At 44.4% G+C, this 21,740-nt stretch overlaps 1 protein-coding gene across 10 annotated transcripts in view; it reads right to left on the bottom strand.

Annotated features, from left to right (window-relative positions):
* Nucleotides 1-21,740, bottom strand: part of hivep3b (HIVEP zinc finger 3b) — a 699,020-nt gene that overhangs the window by 63,865 nt on the left and 613,415 nt on the right. For all 10 annotated transcript variants that reach the window (XM_072247286.1, XM_072247288.1, XM_072247289.1 and 7 more), the window contains 2 exons: nucleotides 12,171-17,483; nucleotides 9,800-9,942 (listed from right to left, as the gene is read on the bottom strand). In XM_072247286.1, coding sequence (XP_072103387.1) covers nucleotides 9,800-9,942; nucleotides 12,171-17,171 — 5,144 coding nt within the window. In that variant the 5' untranslated portion in view covers nucleotides 17,172-17,483. The remainder of the gene's footprint in view (nucleotides 1-9,799; nucleotides 9,943-12,170; nucleotides 17,484-21,740) is intronic.

The raw sequence follows: 21,740 nt of genomic DNA, 5'->3' as shown, positions 1-21,740 counted from the left end.
CCTGTCTCTGCGATTGGTTCCTCAGCTTCCTAACTGGAAGATCACAATCTGTGCGGATCGGTGATAATGTCTCCTCCTCGTTGACAAATACCACCGGTGCATCTCAACGGTATGTGCTTAGCCACTGCTCTACTCTGTCCATGCACTTGACTGTGTGGCTATGTATAGCTCAAATACCATCTGTAAATTTGCTGATGATACATAAGAACATAATAAATAGGAGGAGTAGGCACAGATGAATTTGAACCTCAGATGTATTTGAGAGGGTGTACAGTAGTGAGATGTATCAGCTAGTGGAGTGGTGTCACAGCAACAACCTTGCACTCAAAGTTAGTAAGGCAAAAGAGCTGATTGTGTACTTCATGACATGCAAGATGAGGGAACACGAACCAATCCTCATAGAGAGATCAGAAGTGGAGAGGGTAAGTAACTTCAAGTCATTTTTTATTGTCATTTCGACTATAACTGCTGGTACAGTACACGGTAAAAACGAGACAACATTTTTCAGGATCATCCCTGGGTTTCAAAATCTGTAAGAATCTAACCTGGTCCCAACATATGGATACAGCTGTAAAGAAGGCAAGACAGCAGCTATATTTCATTAAGAGTTTGAAGAGATTTGGTTTGTTACTTAAGACACTCGAAAACTTCGATAGATGCACCACGGAGAACATTCTGACAGGCTGCATCACTGTCTGGTATGGTGGGGGGGGGGGGGGGGGAGGCTACTGCACAGGATTGAAAGAAACTACAGAAAGTTGTAAAACTAGTCAGCCTCCATAGTATCCCAGACATCTTCAAGGAGCAGTGTCTCAGAATAGCAACTTCCATTATTACGGACCCCATCATCCAGGGCATACCGTCTTCTCATTGTAACCATCAGGAAGGAAGTACAGAATGTGATTGAAGGTACACATTCAATCATTCAGGAATAGCTTCTTCCCCTCTGACATCCGCTTCCTAAATGAACATTGAACCCATGATGCTACCTCACTTCTTTAATATATATTCTTTATATTATTTCTGTTTTTGCTCTATTTTTAATCTATTTAGTATACATACAGTATATACACACACTTACTGTAATTGATTTACTTGTTATTTTTTCTCTGCTAGGTTATGTATTGCATTGTCCTGCTGCTGCTAAGTTAACAAATTTCATGACACACGCCTGTGTTAATAAATCTGATTCTGATGTGCTGTGTGTGAGTGTTGGTACTGTGTTTTGCACCTTGACCACAGATGAACACTTTTATTTTACTGTTTTCTTGTCCATGGTTAAAAGACAAGTAAATTTGAACTTGAAAGCTTCAGTCAATTCCTGTTAGTTTCTGTGCAGATGGCTGCATTAGCTGGATTTAGATATAGGAGCGAATTAGGCTATTTGGCCCATCGAGTCTGCTCTGCCATTTGATTTGACTCAATGAGTTTGGCTCTGCTTAATCAGCCATTGACATTAAGTATCTACAATATACTACAAATTTGCCTTCAGTGATGAGATCTGAAGTCAAGAATATATTGAACTGACTTTATTTCTTACATCCTTCACGTACATTGTTATGCGGGAAGCGCAGAATCAAATATCGCTATAATGATTGTACGTTCTAGTATCAATTGTTTGGCGACAATAAAGTATAAAGTACATGAGTAAAAATCTTTATGTTACTGCTCTGTTTAAATGTGCAATATGCAATCACAGTAATTTATAATAAATAGAACAGTCAATGTAACATAGAAATACACTCAAATCAGTGTGAGTTCATCAGTCTGATGGCCTGGTGGAAGAATAATGTGGCATTACAAATAAATGTTCTTTGACCAGAAATACCAAAATACTGTTTCACCAATGGGCCAGGCTGCCTCCTTAAGTAGTAAAGCACATTAACAGAGTCTGCTGATGGTGATAAAGGTAAGGCTTCTCAAACTGTGGCTTGATAGGGCTGCGGTTGGTAAACCACTGAGTTGTTGATCTGCACCAGGTTATGAGCAAGTATTCACTGACAACAATAAACCACAAAAGATCGGTCTAGAAAACCATGTGCTTATATTAAAGGTAATATCCATTTTTGAAATGCATAGTGGTTGCTCCGGACAATACAATACACCATTATTGACTGCTTTAGGAAATAGTTTATCTTGTGCAGTGTTTGAAGATAAATATATCCAGATAAAGTCATAGAACATGACAGCACAAAAACAGGCCATTTGGCCCATCTAGTATGTGACAAACTATTATTCTGTCTAGCCCCAATCAGTCACCGGATCATAGACCTCTGTACCTCTCCCATCCATGTACCTATCCAAACTTTTCTTAACTTTTGAAATCAAAACCGTATCCACCATTTGCGCTGGCAGCTCGTTCCACACTCTCACCAGCCTCTGAGTGAAGTAGTTGCCTCTTCATGTTCCCCTTAAAATTTACCTTTCACCCTTAACCCATAACCTCTAGATGTAGTCCCGCCCAGCTTCAGTGGAAAAAGCCTACTTGCATTTACCCTGTCTATACTCCTCATTATACCCAATTCATTATATTTAGTCCATTCATTATATTACAAGAAAGTCTTCTCTGCAATAGTTCGTGCTCGAGGGAGAAAGAGAAGACAAGATTGTAACACAACAGACAGAGCCTGTCTGTCCAGAATTAGGAAGAGCTTCTGCAACACATCCCCCACTATCTGTCTGCTGGGAATTCCAAGCCACGTTGTTTGTATATCACCCTTGTAAGCATCCACTGATCACAGCCACAATAAGGAAGAGTTTCCACAACACTTCCCTCTCTGCAAATCATTCTGATATACAAAACCAAACATATATTGTTATCATCTGGAGGAAAAGAAAACTTATACAAATATCTGGAATTTCCTCTTAATAATCCTCATGCTTCCCTTCTTAATCACTCCCTCTTATACCTTGCATTGCTACATGTCACATCATTATTCCATTGCCCTTATGACAAATCTCAGGAACAGAGCAGTTACCAGTTATTAATTCACCCTCTGCTGTATGTACTAAATATGCAGGGTACTAGTGAGTGCATCTTGAATTCCATTTTCTTTAATGGAACCAAATTTCACAATTGGTGCTAGATTTCATGCAGAAACAGGCTCTGCCAAAAGGTGTCGGCTCGAACCGTCGACTATACTTTAGATGCTGCCTGTCCTGCTGAGTTCCTCCAGCATTTTCTGTGTGTTACTTGGATTTCCAGCATCTGCAGATTTGCTCTTGTTTGTGAGAAACAGGTCTGTGTTCAATTCTGGTTGCCTCCTTACAGAAAGGCTGTGAAAGCTTTATGGAGGGTGTAGAAGATACTTACCAGGATGCTGCCTGGATTAGAGAGCATGATTTATGAGAACTGGCTGAGCAAGCTAGGGGTTTTCCCTCTGGACAAAGGAGGGTTGGCGGTGACTTAATAGAGGTGTACAAGATGATAAGATAGATTGAGTGGACAGGCAGAGACCATTTCCCCAGAGTGAAGATGGCTGATAAGAGGGGGCACAATTTTAAATAATTGGAGGAAAGTATGAGGCATATGTCAGAGGCACTTTAGTATTTTTCCCCCATATACAGAGTGGTGGGTGTGTGGAACGCACTGCCAGGTGTGATGCTAGAGGCAGATACATTAGGAGCATTTAAGCAATTCCTAGATAGGCACATGGATGACAGTAAAGTGGAGGGCTGCGTAAGAGGGAAGGGTTAGATTGATCTTAGAGGAGATTAAAAAGTCAGCACAACATCATGGGCTGAAAGGCCGGTGCTGTGCTTTAATGTAACTCTGGATAGGTTTGAAAATGAGGAGGCTGAAGAAAGACTTAATTGACTTGAATAAAGTTATGAGCAACCCTGATGGTATAAGTATAAAGGACCAATTCCCTTAGCAGAAGTGCTAAAAGACCAGGGGATGCATTTTTAAGTTAAAAGTATTCCAGGGAAAGAATGAATATTACTCCAACCCTCACCCCCATCTCAGCCATCCAATAATGATCTGCATTTCGTCCTTTGTAAGGAGTGCAGTGAGAGAAATCCTCCTCAGACTGGATGACCTTGACCTGCAGAGCTATGTATCCAGAGCTGGGAACTGCGATTGGATTAGGTAGCTCTTTGATTGGCAGCACGGACACAATAATCATGATGGTATCCTGCATCATGAATTCCGTGTGACTATATTGCACATATGTCACACATACAACAGATGATAAATTTTCACAATTAATAACTTTAATAGTAAAGTCAAAGAAGGTAAAAGGATTACACCTACCTGAATTTCCACCAGATCTCTCAGCAAATTACTCATTTAAAACCTCATTTTAAGCGTCTGAATTTCAAGAGTAGTGGGACTGTTTATATACAAGATCCATTCTGTTCATGTTTTATTGGGGTTTTAATTCTCAGGGGAGACCAAAAATGAGCAGCTATGAATTAATAAAAAATACTCATAATAAATCCAGAGGAAAATTCAGGAGAAACTCTGTTTCCGCAGAGACTGTGTAGAATAGGGAACTCAACCACCAAATGAGTGATTGAAGAGCCCTCAAATTCATCAATGGTATTCAAGAACAAACTGAATTCAGACAAGAGGTCAAAAGCAATTTAAAGACATGATGAGTTTATATAAATGGAGGGTTAAGTATAAAAACAAGAATGAAGTTGTCAAACAAAATGAGTTTATTGCTGTAATATAATTCTTGTAATATAACTTCTAGTCTGTGTAACTCATAAGATTTAATTGGTTTGAATTCATCGGCCACTTTTTCAATGCCTTCCACAAAGATCAAGAGTGAAAGTCACACACCAGGCTGACTTGAAATTAAAATAAAACTTTCTTCAGCACTGTTGTATCTAAATCATGGAAATTCAGGACTCCAGTGGCTCAAGGCAGCTGTTCAAAACCATCTCTGATAGATAATTAAGGCTTAGGAACAAGTGTTAGTCTTGTCAGTGATGCCCAGATTGGCGAAATAACTTAATTCCAAAAAGAAAATGTCAGTGTGTGCACATTTTCTGAGCAGACATCATGCCTCACTTCTGGTTTACAAGGAATTTCATACAATCTTTACATTCATCACACTAAGTATGTTTGTGGTCTTCACTTGCTTGAATGTTCAAGGTTTGATGTGCTGTGCATTCAGAGATATTCTTCTGAATGGTGCACCATTGTTAAAATGCATGGTTAATTGAGTTACTGTAGCCTTCCTGTCAGCTTGAACCAGTCTGGCCATTCTCCTCTGACCCCTCTCATTAACAAAGTGCTTTCACCCACAGAATTGCTGCTCATTGGATGCTTTTGTTTTTCGCAAACTCCAGAGTCTGTTGTGCATGAAAAACCCAGAAGATCAGCAGATCCTGAGATACTCAAACCACCCTATTTGGCACTAACAATCACTCCATGGTCAAAGTCAATTAAATCACATTTCTTCCCCATTCTGATGTTTGGTCTGAACAACTGAACCTCTTGACCATATCGGCAGGCTTTGTATGCATTGAGAAGCTGCCACATGATTGGCTGATTAGATACTTGCATTGATGAGGTTACAGGTGTACCTAATAAAGTGGCCACTGCATGCATAACAATTGGATGAGTATCTTTTCAACACTAGCAACTCTGTACAAATACTGTACTAATGTGGGAGTTGAGGTAAGGCAAAGGTTAAAGACAACATCCAGACAACGATGTTTGTGATGTTGTGTAGTCAAAGCCATACAAGGGAGACCTTTGAAGTGAGATTGCTTACTGCAGACAGCTAGGTGAGAATGACTGTGGTAGACTCTCCTTCCATATCTTATGGTTTACTAAGATAGAGGTCAATAGATTCTTGATTCGTTGGGACATGAAAGGATACGGGGAGAAGGCAGGAGATTGGGGCTGAGATGGAAAATGGATGAGCCATGATGAAATAGCAGAGCAAACTAATTCTGGTCTATCTTATGGTCTAATCAACCTAGAAGAACATAGCTTCCCTTTACATAGTAGGGGATGCTGGAAACTGACAAGACAGGAATAGCAGAAGGATGCGAAATACACCCTACGCCTAAGGAACAATTGCTTTACTAAGTTCAAACTATCGTCAGTTGTCAGCTTGAAGTTTAGATCAACTTTTAACAACTCTATTGTGAACGGTGATTGATCTTGCAAGTAAGGATTTCAAACAGATACAATTTACTAAATGGTCAATATCCGTAACTGATGAGCCAATTCTGTATACAAACAGCAGTTCCCTGTTCAGGCTCCAGAACAGTGTGGGTGACAGGGACCATGCACAAGTAAAATAAATGACGTTTGAATTGTAGGTGTGTATGTGTCCTGGGCCCATTATTCTAATTATTCTATTTTAATTTTCATTGACAACATTATCCAGTAATAGCTGACACTGAGAGTCTACATCACCTGCACTTGCGTCTACTGCTGCACTTCCTTGAGCAAAATAAATATTGATCTTCACTCCATATTGTGTTACCTTCATGCAGGCACTAATGTACTTTAAATATTAGGGTAATCTGACTTTCACCTGGATAATTACAGTACACTCTACTAAAGTCAATATTGAGATAATATTGCATGAAGTGAGAATCAAAGCTATTGAAAAATGGAATTAACTCAGCTCATATTGTACAAAACAGACTGATCACACACATTCAAGCACATTCTTTGGAACTATCATTAGAAACTCGACCTTCAAATGTTATCTACATCCTCCAAACCATAGCATGTGTTTACTCAGTAGAAATTAAGTAGGCCTATTCAAAGTGCTTGCACACATCCACAGAGAAATAGACATTTGCCTTTTAAGGAGCTGTCAGACGTCCAAATTAAAAGGACAGTGGTGGAACCTTGCACCAGTGCCGATCGTTCTGCAGACTTCTCAGCTGGAAAGTACATGGAGAATTCCAAACTCAGTATTATTTAAGTAATGAGGAAAATAAAGCAATGGAAATGTAAAGAAATCAAGAACAAGTTTCTTCATGAAATTTCAACTTGGAACAAACGCTGGCTGTTTCTTTTCCTCTTTCCACAAACCTCAGTAGACAGAAAACAAATGCGGAACAATCCTGCCATTTGCACGAAAGCAGGAAGGGCACTATTTAGAACTACTCATGCCTCTCCTGTGATGTTGCTCACCTGCAAAGATAACAGTGCTGTTGAAAGCCGCTGCATTAAATACATCAACTGCAATGGCTTCTAACCTTCCAGTAATTATAATGGGCATGTCAATGAATTACTTTCTTTATCCATCACTCTTACTTTCCAACATTAAATAGCAGGAAATATTATTTTACACCCTAAGCTTACCTTTTTCCCAGTATTCAGTGGCCTCTTTATTAGGTACAGGAGTGGAACACAGATGCTGCAGAAAGTTGGCAACTCGGTTAGCTCCATCATGAGCGCTAGCCTCCCCACCATTGAGGAGATCTTCAAAAGGCACTGCCTCAAAAAGGCAGCATCCATCATTAAGGACGCTCGTCACCCATGATATTACTGCTTCACAGTACTCCCATCAAAGAGGTACAGGAACCTGGAGACATGCACCGAATGCGTTAGAAGCAGCTTCTTCTCCTGTCATCAGATTTCTGAATGGACAATGAACCCATGAACACTACCTCAGTTTTTGTTGCATTACTTAAATTTACATACATCTCTTATTATAATTTAAAGTATATTTTAAGTATTCTGCTACCACAAAGCAACAAATTTCACCACCAGTGATATTTCACCATCTGATTCTAAAGTATACTCGGTGCTAATTTGTTAGGTACCTCCTGCACATAATAAAGTAGCCACTGAAGGAATGTTCATGCTCTTCTACTGTTGTAGCCATTCACTTTAAGATTCAATATGTATTATATTCAGAGATGCTTTCCTGCACACTTCTATTGTAACCTGGGGTTACTTGAGTACTGTCGCCTTCTTGTCAGCTTGAACCAGTCTGAACATTCTCCTCTGGCCTCTCACATTAACCAGGCATTTTCATCCACTGAACTGCTGCTCACTCGATTTTTTTTTTGCACCAAACTCTGTAAACTCTAGAGATCGTTCTGCATAAAAATCCCAGGAGATCAGCAGCTTCTTAGATACTCAAACCAGCCTATCTGGCACCAACAACCATTCTTCAGTCAAAATTAGTTAGATGTCATTTCTTCCCCATTCTGATGTTTGGTCTGAACAACAACTGAACTTTTTGACCATGCCTGTTGCTGTCACATGATTGGCTGAATAGATATTTACATTAACGAGCAGCTGTACAGGTGGCCACTGAGTGTAAGTACTTATTTTTCACTTTAACCATTATAATGCGACATTGAATGCAATTTTAACAAAACAACACACAAATTGCTGGAGGAACTCAGCAGGTTGGATAGTATCTACGGAGGGGCAGATCATCAACACTAGAGATTCTGCAGATGCTGGAAATCCAAAGCAACACACATAATGATGTAAATGCTTATTTTACCAGAGTTAAGGCACAGTAGCAGGCCCCAGAGTTTCACACAAACACTTTTTCCATCTCATTTCCAGCCCTTCTCATCCACTGCTTCCTCTGTGTTTGTCCAGCTTTCCTATAATTCCTCTACAGTGGCAACTTCCACATTCTAATCATTCTCAGAGTAAAGAGATTTAAACTACTTTCCCTTGTAGCTGACAATACATTCAAATACCAGTGTTATCTTTGACTGTATGATCAATGTAATTGTGTTACAATAAAAGGCATTTGTGCAAAAACAATTATATTTGACATCTAGATGATATTTTAACAAATAGACAAGAAAAAGTTGTAACGTTGCTTGCTGTAGCTGTAGTTGAATTCGTGCCTCCTAGCGGAGAGCTTCAGTGATTCAGTTATAGCACACACTGTCTCACATATCGATTAGAGAGTTGGCATACTAAGACATCCTGCCAAATTATTTCACACTATCTCAAGGAACCAGTGGTGGGGATGAAACATCAATAAGACCTAGGCTACATCTGTTGTTAACTCAAATGCAAGAGAGAAACAAAATGTTACATAGAAAAATAGGAAAAACCTACAGCACAATACAGGCGCTTCGGCCCACAAGGCTGTGCTGAACATGTCCTTACCTGAGAAGTTACCTAGGGTTACCCATAGCCCTCTATTTTTCTGAGCTCCAGACCTGTAATGTTGTGGCACATTAACTTGACATTTGTTTTTAAATTGACAACTACAAGGAATTAACTGATTAATGCCCTATGAAGCAAGGTATACAATCCCAAAGATGAGATATTCCACAACTGAATAGGTTAAAGTTTTGTTTATGATTAATTTTAGCAATTAATTGCAATGTACGAGCTGACTTTGGTACAGAGACTCTCACCCTAACCCTAAAGCGAGGTAATAAAGTGCAATGGGAGATACCAGTCACAAATTCTTTTTGTGTTTCCCCAGTATAGGTAGTGAATGCATTTTAAAAGTACAACTTCTCAGCTAGTTTATTACAAAGTGTGCAAAAATGAAAATAGTACTTTGGCCCAGAAAGATTTCCACTTCTATGTAAGGACCTTCCTGCACGTTGAGGAAACAGTGTTGGTTACTGACTATGCCGAACATTTCAATGGTCTGCCCTGGAAAAATAAATCTGCCTGAACACTTAACCTGCATCCTCTTAGAATAAAACCCTTGGGAAATTTTAGCTCAAACCTCAAGAGAGCAAATATAAATGTAACCATTCTAACAAACATAGGCTACACTTTCAAATCCTTGAGGCAAATTTCTTTCACTGTAAAGGCAACACATTTCAGCTACAGACCATCATCACTCCACGCACATATATATTAGAACATGGCTCTTACCCGCCGTCAAAGATCTTAATTCGCGTCGGCTCCAGCTTTTTCGCCATTGAACTATCATCTTCACGATTCTCTCTTCGTTCTTCTTCCTCCACTTTGAAGGCTTCTTTTCCACCATCTCCGGAAAGGAGGGAAGGGATATGAATCTATAGAGAGAATTGAATTACATAATTAGCTCAGTTACGGGTAACTTGATTACCTCTTTCATTCTTCACCACTTTCTACAAATTGTCTCCTTTTGAAAGTCAAGACTGACACCAGGTAGAGAGTAACAACAAAGGACCTAGGAATAGAAAATTCAGCATTCAAAGTAAATTTATTATCAAAGTACATATGTGTAACCATATATAACCCTGAGATTCATTTTCTTGCGGGCATACTCAATAAATCCAATAGCACTTGCAATGGTAAGCATCTAGGAATGCCACTGAAGTAATTAAAAACCTAATGAATTTGGCAGTTATAACTGTAAATCATCCAGACTTATGCTTAGTGTGCTTAACCTGAGGGATTGTATCTGCTTGCAAGTTTGTGATGGGGTCACACAGGATCTCAACACTGTGCATGAAGCTCAATTCTTTCCAGGTCAGAGGTCACACGGAAGCAGCCGTGTGGATTTGATAAACCTGGAGCACATTGATAGACTTTACATAAACGGTTTTTGATAATTGGAATAAGTGGACCTTGGATGAGTTGTCGCAGAGGCCAGAGCTAATGAAGGTGTCATTAGAGAGTTGGAGCTGGATGCAGTGAGAACCCATGTTGGAACTGATCTCATGGTTGGGAGTCAGTACTGTATGCAAATAAGAAACACGAGAACCCATAATGGAGTCAAAGTGCACAGAAATACAAACATTCTCTAGTTAAATTACAACAAACAAATAAACCTTACACTTGAACCCAGGGCCTCATCGTGTCTCAGAGAGCACTTCTTAATTGCGTAAACTGTGATTCAAATGTAGCAAACCTCTACAAGCCACAATATTTTATTTATTTATAATAAACTTATTTGTTTATTTGGAGATACAGCATGGAATAGGTTCTGCTGGGCCTTTCAGCCAAGCTGCCCAGCAATACCACTTTAATATTCTAGCTCTGCAAACCTTCAAACTTAGTCCATTGACAAGACACCCAAGTGTTAGGTAAATGTGAAGTTGTGAACTTAAAGAAAGAAGCCTTGTGCTTGCAGATGGTAATTCACAAGATCCACTACCCCACCCCTCCGTCTCATATGTTCCATCAAAATCTATACACCCCTTGTGAACTTTAGTAAACATTTGTTCCAAATTCATCTGTAATGGATACCCCTCTCTCTTATAAGAGGGCATTCATACTGCATAAAGTTTTAAGGTATTTTAAACTCAGAAAATCAATTGAGCTCCAACAAAACGGCTGCAGATTAAATGTAACATACAAAAATACAGAATTATTTGTTTTGTAGAGGAAAACAGATTTTTAAATAGTGGGAGGTGGAAAAGTTGAGCATTCAGAGGGACCTGTCTGCTCTTGTACGAGTTACAGAAAAGTTAACTTCTTGACATGTTATGGAATTGGGCAAACAAATTATATGTTACTCATTTTTATAAAAGGCCAAAGGCATTTTAATGCTGATCCTTCCAGGTTACGAATGGCCTAATAGACTGGAGGGATGGACATAGGGAAAGTTAGATTAGGATATTACTGAATGGATGGTAGGAATTGGGATTGGGGGTGGGGAATATTTTCTGGGACAGGTCTGATCCATGTGGAGATGGTTGAATAGACCAGTCGAGTCAACGTGTGTGATCGATATTGGGGACATTAGGTTAGGTCATTACTGAATGGGGAGGAAAAGTTAGGGGGGAGTGGTTACTAGACTACTAAATGGGGAAGAGGATTTGGGGGGGGAGAATGGTTAATGGGGAGCAGGAGTTGGGGTGGGGGGGGAAGCGGTCAGCAGTATACTTTCTGGGACAGAGGTGATCCATGAGGAGATGCTGAGTAGACAATGGATATGTATTTACAGCAGGTTAGAAGATTAAACATGAGCTTATTAACACAGATAACATTCAAGATTAGATGGTGAGAGGATACTTCCTGTGTTTGCAGAGTTAAGTAGTTGGGGCAACGAGCACAGAACAAGAGTTGGATTTGTAGGGCTGGGTTTCTTTTTGGATTTCTTTAGCCTAGAGGCCTGTGAACATTCAGATACTGAAGAGAAAGGATGAGAGAGTCTTGGGCAAAAATGGAATGGATGCAATGGTGGATTTGAGGTAGAAGGTCAACCTGGACCTCAATGAAAGATGGGGCAGGTTTGAGGGGCTGAATAGCCTTCTCCTGCTCCTAAAGGTCATACTTATCTGAGTAACAAATCCATGCCTTTTATCTGCCTTACCTCGCTAACTCGGAGCTTCCTTGTACTCGATGGGACCAACTTCCCTGTCTGTCGCTGTGGAGCTGTGGCCATTGTGTAGACTTCCTTGCTGGACATCTGTTTTGACCTCAGAAGAGCAAGGCTTAGCTTGGTGGACATGCCCGGTAGGTTGGGATTGTACAGGCTGATACACCAACTGGAATACACAGAGGACCTTCGGTCAGTTTGCTGTGTGGGGTTTGGCTTGGTGTACTTCAGGTAGCACCAGCTGACGTTGGTGGTGGTGTGGAGGCTAGGGAAGTGCAGCACGTGCTGGACATCGCTGACATCTGTGATCACAACCCTGCTGGGCTTTGTAGGACTGGCGACTGAGGGTGGATTGGGTAAAGTGCTGGCAGGGAGTGTCTGAAGCTCTTGCAAGTGTAGCGGACTCCTCTCTTGGGCCACCTCCTGGGCATCTTCCTTCTTCACCGGGCCTAGGGGAGTTTTACCTCTATACTGATTTCCTGACCAGAGCTCGTGTTTCTCTGAGGCCCTGGGCAGCTGCAGGGATGGTGAGGTCTGGACAGGTAAGGCTTTGGACTCAGCTGGGCAACGTCTTGCTGGTTGGTGGGACTGTCTTCTTGCAGCATCGTCTGCTTTTTCTTCTGTTTTCTCTTCTGATTCCTCTTCGATCTCTTCCTCCTTCACTCGCTTCTGCTGCTGGGTCTCAGTGGTCAGCTCCAGGCTCCCCGCTGGAGACAGCATCCGTTTGCTTCCGCCAATAGTGGATGGATAACTCTCTGGTGCACAAGTACCCTCTGTCATTGGAGCAAGTGGCACGTAGCCTTTCCTTTCTGGCACGGGCAATGGTACTCTCAGGTAGGGTGACTGGAACAAGTCCTGGTGATGGCCAGCAATCACCTGTGCCAGATCCAGCCCAATGCCGTGCACTGCAGCACTGCACACAAGGGTGGCTTTGGGTCTACTGCCTTCAACCCTGCAGATGACCACGGTGGCTGGGCTCTCTGCAGACTGCGTCACCAGCATCTGAGACAGAGTGGTGTACATCGCACTCCCAAAGGTCGGCATGTGGGTCTGGACTCTGACGGGCACCATGAATGACACTGTGGGACGGAGGGGCTCCGGGGACTCGGTGATGCTGGGCTGGGCAACTGAGGGGGAGGTGGTGGAAATAGCTGCGCTGTACTCGGGCTGTGACTGGAAAGGAGGCAAGCGGATCGGCGGGGACAGACGGGAAGGGGGCTTGTGCTCCCTGAAGTTGCCGACTCCAGGCCCGGCCTGCAGCTGGAAGGCCATCTGGGAGTGAGCTGGTAGCAAGGGGAGAGCTGGCGGGGGCAGGAGTGAGGAAGGCCGGGCTGGCAAGTCCGCCGGCAGTGGTGGGAGGTGGTGCAGCGGGTACAGGGGGAAAGGCAGGGGGCCTGGTAGCACGTCAGGCGCAGAGAGCAGGGCGGACATCTGGCCCCTGAAGGCAGGCGGTGGACTTGGTTTCTGCTCTGCTGCCAGAGGCCCCTGGAACAGCTGCAACGTCTCAGCTGGCGGTGGGGCATCAGTCGACTGGCTGGGGTAGGGCTGCAGGGCGGTGGGAGGAGGGGGAGAGTGGAAGTGTGACGGTGGGCCTGGGGCTCCCACTGGCTGTGGTAGTGTCACCTCCTGCTTCTCGGGCCTGGGCCCGAGCTGGGGGTCAGGTGTGGGCTCGGCACAGCAGCTGAGCGTGGCCTGGCGCACCAACAAGCACCTCCGCCGTTCCTGGAGGGGCGATGACAGCTTGGTGGCCGGTGCTAACTCTGAGGACAGGCTTCCGTAGTCAAAGGACTTGCTGCGTGCCTCAGCCACCTCCGAAGGTAGTTGGTGTCCTGGGGCCTGCTCGGACGAGGAACGCCTCATCTCCCGTGGCTGCTGGTAGTGGGTGGGTACCGTCAGCATGTGCGGGGCAGCGGGCCGGCTGTGCACCTCGATAGCTGTCCCGCTGCCCTCCTTGGGAGCTGTTGCTGCTGCTGCCTCGTCCCTATCGAAGGACGCCGAGCGGCCAGAGCCAAGGGAAACACTGCTCTCCTGACTGGGGCTCCGCGACAGCGTGGCTGACTCAAAGCTGGACTCGCCTGATGACTGAGACATCTCGGCCAGCCGCAGCCGCTTCTTCTTCGGTGGCAGCTTCTCAGCAGGCAACTGCGACAGTGTCTGGCTCCTCTGAGGCCACTGGAATTCCTCAGGCGGCTTCTCGGGCTCCTTGGTGCACGGTTCCTTCTCCTTCTTTTCCTCCGCCTTATCGGGCTCCTCAGTCACCAGGATCTCGGGCACTTGGATCTTGCGTTGGCGGACCAGCCGGGCTTGCAGAGGTGGGTGGTGTGGCCGAGTTGGCTCGGCAGACGGTTGCCAAGCCCTTATTGCTTCGGCCTCGCCAGCCTGAGCGGAATACTCGGCCGACGGGCCTTCCTGCGGGCCCAGGTGCTCCAGGGCCTCAGACTTCTCGAAGGAACTGGGTCTGCTCAGCTTGTTGGTGTGCTGAATGACAGAGATCTCCTTCCCGGTGGTTCTCTTGACACTGGCATCCAGGCTTGGGCCAGGCGCTGGATGAGGCTTCACCTCAGTGGACGTGGCCCTCGGCTTGGCCCTCTGCTCTGAACTCCCTTCCATCACCAGCTGGGCTTCGCCTTTGCCCATGTGTGGGCTCCTCTCCAGCGGGAGGCCCGAGCTCTGAGAGAGCGGTAGTAGTGAAGACTGGGCAGGGGTACTGCTGCAGGGCCCCGCAATGGAGACAGGACTCGGCCTGCTCCCATAGTCACCTGGGGGCTCCTCATCATCTCCAAGGCTCTTCTCTTTCCTCCTCTTCCTCGCCGGAGTGAGCTCCAGGGAGGGACGGAGCTTGTAGTGCACAATCTGCGGCTGGATGTCATGCCCCAGGGGCCTGCGCTCCACCTCCTGAGGGGTGGGAGGCAGGTAGGGCCGGGCTCTTGGGGCGTGCAGTTCTGAGCAGTAATACTTCTTGTGTGTTTCATAGTTGCTCCGTTTCCTGTAGCGGGCCCCACAGATATCACATTCGTACATCAGCCCTTTGGCCCTGGGGCCTTTCTTGGTCTTCTTGGTGGGGTCCGTCTCACTGGGCTCTTGCTCTTCACTAGCCCTGCCAGGCGCTACCTGCATCTCCTTCACCGAATAGCCGGCTTCTTCTGTCTGATACTCCATCCCGGAAGGAAGCTCAATGGCTTTCTGCCTCTTCAGCATGCGGTGGTGCGTTATCAAGCCATGGCTGAAGACCTGGTCGGGCTCTGTCATTCTGTCATCGAATGAATGGCTTCCTTTGAAGGCTGGCGGGGCACAGGAGCTGCTTGCAGACGGCATGGAGTTGCTTCTCGTCAGAGGCACGGTCTCACCGGCACTGTATCCTTGATGAACAGCTGAGAAGGCAAGCCTGCTAGCATCTGAGCTCAGGCTGCCAGACCCCAGCGACTTCAGGTCAAACTGAAACGAATCTCTGGAGGTGCTCAACTTTGGTGACTCGATGCTACCCCGCCTGGACAGTGAAGTGCGACGGGGCTTGACGCTGTCAATCTGGCTGGTGTCCACCACAGCTTCATTAATTGTGATGAGTTTGGTGATATGTTCAATGACATTCTGTTCCATCTGGGCTTTGGGCACAGAAAATGAAAGTCCCGCTGGCTTTTCTTCCACTTGCTGCATCCTCTGCGTGGTGCTTGTGGCGATCATGGCTGTTCTTTGACCGTAGCGGCCGTACTTTCCCAGGATAATCTCGGCATAAGACTTTGCACTAGCCTGCGGCGGACTGAGCTGCTGCTCAGCACTCTCTGAGCGAGAGAAGTAACCTGACTCGGTGCTCCCCTTGCTCCCAGGGCTCAGAAAGGTCTGGGATTGCTCGTCGGCCAAGGCCTTCCTCCTCTCGCTTAGCCGCAGCGCCAGCTTCTGCTTGATGGTGTGCGAGTCTTCTGGCTTGTGACTGAAGGACAGGTCGAGGGAGGACTCCGAAAGCTGCAAGCCTTCATCGAGGGATGGAGTCTCGCTCGGCTGAGCCAAGGTAAAGGCTGGCTGCCTGGGACTCGATTCATGAGTGCCCGATGAGCCGCAGGTTGGAATGTGCTTGTGTTTGGACGGCGGCTCGAGGGGGTGACTCATCATCCCGGCAGTCTCATCTTCGGAGTCTGTGCTTTCATCCCCTTCAGTGTGTTCCTCAGGTTCGTCCCCACTGAGCTTCTCCATCTCCAGTCCAGACGTTCCAGGAAACACCTCTCCTTTGGCACTGGGCACCAGCCCTGCTTTGAGTTTATGGGCGTGAGATTTCCTGTGCTTGTACAGGTTGCTTTTTGTCTTGAAGGAGAACCCACAAGAATGGCAAGGGTAGGGACGTTCACCAGTATGTGATCTGATGTGCTTCTGGAGCACACTGGGTTTGGCACAAGGACGGCTGCAGAACTGGCAAATATACTTGCCTGGTTTCTGAGGCTTTTTCTCCTTTCTGGGCACCTCCTCCTGCTTTAAGGGAACCTGAGCAGTGTGGTGGCTGTGGACAGGTTGGACGGGCTGAGGCTCCTCCTTGTGCACGACAGGAGAATGGGAAGGAAGAAGATGCCGATGTGTGTGAAGACCAGAGGGTAGATACGACCCAGAGCCCACCGGCCCCCTTGGGTCAAAGAGGTGCCATGACCGCCCCTCCAGGCCAACATCCGGCTTTACCGGAGCCATGAAGGCAGACGCCACGGGTTGGTGCAGCAGCTGTGGCGAGGTGTGGCGCGCCTGCTCATAAGAGTAGGCACTGGTGTGCTTTAGCAGATCTGGAGCCGGAGCTTGTTGATGGGTGCGTTCGGTGGGGAGAGGTAACGGGGCTGAAAAGCACGGCTGGGACGGGATGATGTCACCACCGAGGCTTCCTTGGGGATGGAGCTGGCCCAGATGATAGGCTGACCTCCCACTTGAAGGACCAGCTTCAACCTTGCTCGACTTTCTGCCTGGGCTCTGATCGGACCTTCCTGTACTCTTCTGGTGGGCAGTGCTTGACTCAGGATCCATGACCTAGAGAAAGGCTTCAAGTACTTTTCTGCGGAAGATCGGCAGGATTCATTTGCTAAATTTGCTGTCTTTAGAAAGGTCTGTTCACATTTGCTGGGAATGGTTACTGAGTTAAAGTTCTGGCATGGTATTCCTCCTTTGTAACAATCCAATGAAAAAGGGACATTTATTTTAAGTTCACTTCATGGTGAGTCCCTTTGAAAACAATTATCAATCACACACAACTTCAAGATTGTCATTCCAAACAATTTTCCTCAGCTCTTCTTCAAAGTTTCTTTTTTCTTCCATTATAACCCGGTGTTGACACTAATCCTGCAAGAGAAAAAAGAAACACACCACAGTCAGTAATGCACAAAGAACACACATTGCAATCAGTAATGCGCTAAGAGCACACACAGCAGTCAGTTATGAGCAGCTTCCAGAATCCTTAATCAACTAAAACATCCCAAGGCACTCCACAGGAATTTGCCAAAGACAAACACAAAGAGGCAAGTCAGCTAAACTTTGGATAAGTGTCATCTTTTAAACGGGATCTTAAAGGGAGGGGGCACAATAAGATAGCAATAGCTGGAAGTTCCAGAGCTGAGGCCCAAGGCTGCTGCCTGGCTTCTGACGCTTTTTCTCCTTTCATAGGAACCAGAATTGTGTAGTGGCCAAGGATCAATCATGGATCAATGAAAGTTGACCAGATTTTCTTTTTGCAAATTCCAAGTTGCTCATAATTACTGTCTTGCGCAAAAGTCTTAGGCACGTATATATAGCTAGGGTGTCTAAGACTTTTGAACACTTCTGTAGTAACTTTACGCATTGCATTGGACTGCAGCCACAAAAAAAAACAAATTTCATGACATATGTGAGTGATGATAAAAGCTGATTCTGATAAGGGTTTCTATTGTGGATTGAAAGTGGAACGGGGGCAGGAAAGGAGAAGGGAGAGGGGAGGGAGCGGGAAGCACTACAGAGACATTCTGTAATGATCAATAAACTAATTGTTTAGAATAAAAGGATCTTGCCTGGTGTCTCAGGACAGGGTGTGACTGCAGTCGGGCACCTACCACCTGTCCCACACTCCTGTCACAGCACTCCACTTCTGCCATTCCCCACGCCCTTTGCTCCCACCAGATTTACAAACTCGCATATATATGTGTTTAAGACCTTCGCACAGTACTGTATGGCTCTCAGATTGTCATTTTACGCGTATTACCTGTGGTAGCTTTTATTGTTCAACAGCTCCCCCTCTCACACACCCAACCACCCCATAACAGCATTGCCATGGGGAGAGAGATGAGGAGAAATTTCTTTAGCCAGAGGGTGGCGAATCTGTGGAATTCTTTGCTGGAGACAACTGTGGAAGCCAAGTTATTGGTATATTTAAAGTGGAGGTTGACAGGTTCTTGATTAGTCAGGGTGTCAAAGGTTACAGGGAGAAGGCAGGAGAATGGGGTTGAGAGGGATAATAAGTCAGCCAGGATGGAATGACGGAGAAGACTAGATAAGATGAATGGCTTAATTGTGCTCCTATGTTGTTTAGTCTTATGGAAAAAATCTAAAAACCCCGAGAACAGAAATTTGGAAGGGGGCAATTGATAATAATGTCATAAAACTAGTACATAAGATCATGCTTCAGCTGACTTGCTGAACCTTATTGAGGAAGATCTGTACAAAAGCACCAGGGCTTGAGTATTGATGTCCTTGTTGTAAAGAGAAAATGGACTGGAGTGGCAAAGAGTCAGTGCAGCTTCCTGTGGTGCCTGGGGATTCTGTAGCTAATTGCTAACACCAGTATAACAAGATTTCCATCCTCTCTGAAGGCAGTCAACACCAAACAACAATGATATCTTGTATTGAAACTCATACCATATTACACACAGTTTGGAAAAGGTACATTTGCACGCTGCTTCCTCTGAAACTTACATGCCTCATGGTAGCCACCAACTATATAGATATTTAAATCTTATCAATATTTAACTAAACCTATACAAAATTATACATTTAAATATTTATTAAGACAATAATACATCTTAACATGCTAACTTAACATCTTGGCAGTATCTATTGCAGATATGGATAATTCCTGTGCATCAATTTTCAAAGAAAAGCTTTACAACTCCAGTAGTTGGGCACACTCAGGGATTTGGTGGTATTGACCTGGCATTTTTTCCAGTCTATTGAATGCTATTCCACCTTTTATAAAATGTTACACAATAAAGTAGTAAGTGTTCCTGGTGTGAGAACTAGAACCCTGGTGAATAAGAAGGAACCATGGGATTTCTGATTTTTTAGATAGTGAATTATTGGTTACTGTATGTACACCTCATACTTTACAATAGCATAACCATAAAATATAATGTATCAGTAGCTAGTAATAATACCTGTTAACTTCTACAGTGATTACAATAATTTCAGCACATTTCCAAATACTATGAACAACACCAATTAATTTTCAATTTAAATTCTTTCCTCAGGCTCCTCACCTTTGTCACTCTGATCTTAATCTTTCTGTCATTCTGACTTCCTGTAGATACCGAATGCTTTGTCATGTCTGCCGTCCATCTTGGTTAGAAAGTCACGTTTATCTTTGAGAACACAATAGAAAGGTACAGGCTTTTGGCCTATGATGTCTGTGCTAACCACATGAAACTCATCCCATCTGTTTGCACATGATCCATTGTCCTCGATTCCCTTCAAATTCCTGGGTCTGCCTAAATGTCTTTTAAATGCCAGCAAGGTATCTGCTTCCATCACTACAGTCATTGCTCTCAGTGTAAAACAAAACTTTGCTCCTTATGTCTCCCTTAAAATTACCTCCCTGCACCTCAAAGTATCATAAATATTGACATCTCTACTCTGGGAAAGAGACTGATTACCTACCCTATCTATGCCTCTCATAATTGGGTAATCTTCTGTCAGATCTCCTTAGCCTCTGGTGCTCCAGAGAAAACTGTCAAACTCTTTCCAGCTTCTCCTTACAGCTAAAACACACAGCATCTTGGCAATGCTGGATTTCCCTTTCTTGTAACTCGAACAGTTCTCAAGTTGAAAATGCAGCCACAAGCTGAGCTTTCACACGGCTCTATAGCATCGGGCAAATACATTGACTAGTCTCTCAGATGCTCATTTATGTATGGGTTGTATATATACTAGGCATTCATAAGCTGGGTAGAACCTGTTACAAGAAAAAGTTTACCAACAAAATACTCTTCACTGAAGGTAGACACAGGCATGACTGCAGAAGCTGAAATGGAGCAACATACACAAAATGCTGGTGGAACTCAGCAGGTCAGGCATGGAGGGAAATGAACAGTCGACGTTTTGGGCCGACACCCTTCCAGTCCTGATGAAGGTTCTAGTTTGAAATGTCAATTGTTTATTTCCCTCCATAGACACTTCATTGAATGTAGTCCACACTCAATAAACTGCAATGTGCTGATGAAACAACTTTATCAAATGTCATCACACATGGTGTACACTGTCCTTGTACTCACCTCAGTCTTCACCTTAATATCACAAATGTGTGAGGTGGGGTTGTGAGGGAATGATTCCTAATAGTCATTCAGCATGTTAAGGATGCATGCCAATGGAATCAGCTACAGAAACATCTTACAGACAGTAAATACTAAACAACTTGGTGTTGCTACATGAACCCATGCTGAGCTTGACAACTTAATCAACTTTACCTCTAACTTCCACCCTACCCTTAAATCCACTTGGTCCATTTCTAATACCTCTCTCATCTTTCTCATCTCTCTGTCTGCATCTCTGGAGACAAACTGTCGATCGACATCTTTCCTGTAGACCGGTTAGCCTAACGTCGGTGGTGGGGAAACTGCTGGAGTCAGTTATCAAAGATGTGATAACAGCACATTTGGAAAGCGGTGAAATCATTGGACAAAGTCAGCATGGATTTGTAAAAGGAAAATCATGTCTGACGAATCTCATAGAATTTTTTGAGGATGTAACTAGTAGAGTGGATAGGGGAGAACCAGTGGATGTGGTATATTTGGATTTTCAAAAGGCTTTTGACAAGGTCCCACACGGGAGATTAGTGTGCAAACTTAAAGCACATGGTATTGGGGGTAAGGTATTGATGTGGATAGAGAATTGGTTGGCAGACAGGAAGCAAAGAGTGGGAATAAACGGGACCTTTTCAGAATGGCAGGCACTGACTAGTGGGGTACCGCAAGGCTCAGTGCTGGGACCCCAGATGTTTACAATATATATTAATGACTTGGATGAGGGAATTAAATGCAGCATCTCCAAGTTTGCGGATGACACGAAGCTGGGGGGCAGTGTTAGCTGTGAGGAGGATGCTAAGAGGATGCAGGGTGACTTGGATAGGTTGGGTGAGTGGGCAAATTCATGGCAGATGCAATTTAATGTGGATAAATGTGAAGTTATCCACTTTGGTGGCAAAAACAGGAAAACAGATTATTATCTGAATGGTGGCCGATTAGGAAAAGGGGAGGTGCAACGAGACCTGGGTGTCATTATACACCAGTCATTGAAAGTGGGCATGCAGGTACAGCAGGCGGTGAAAAAGGCGAATGGTATGCTGTCATTTATAGCAAG

The sequence above is a fragment of the Mobula birostris genome, chromosome 30 (assembly GCF_030028105.1).
Source record: "Mobula birostris isolate sMobBir1 chromosome 30, sMobBir1.hap1, whole genome shotgun sequence".
In the NCBI taxonomy this organism is placed as follows: domain Eukaryota; kingdom Metazoa; phylum Chordata; class Chondrichthyes; order Myliobatiformes; family Myliobatidae; genus Mobula; species Mobula birostris.
The sequence above is the reverse complement of the archived record's forward strand: the minus strand, read 5'-3'. Positions and strand labels throughout refer to the sequence as shown.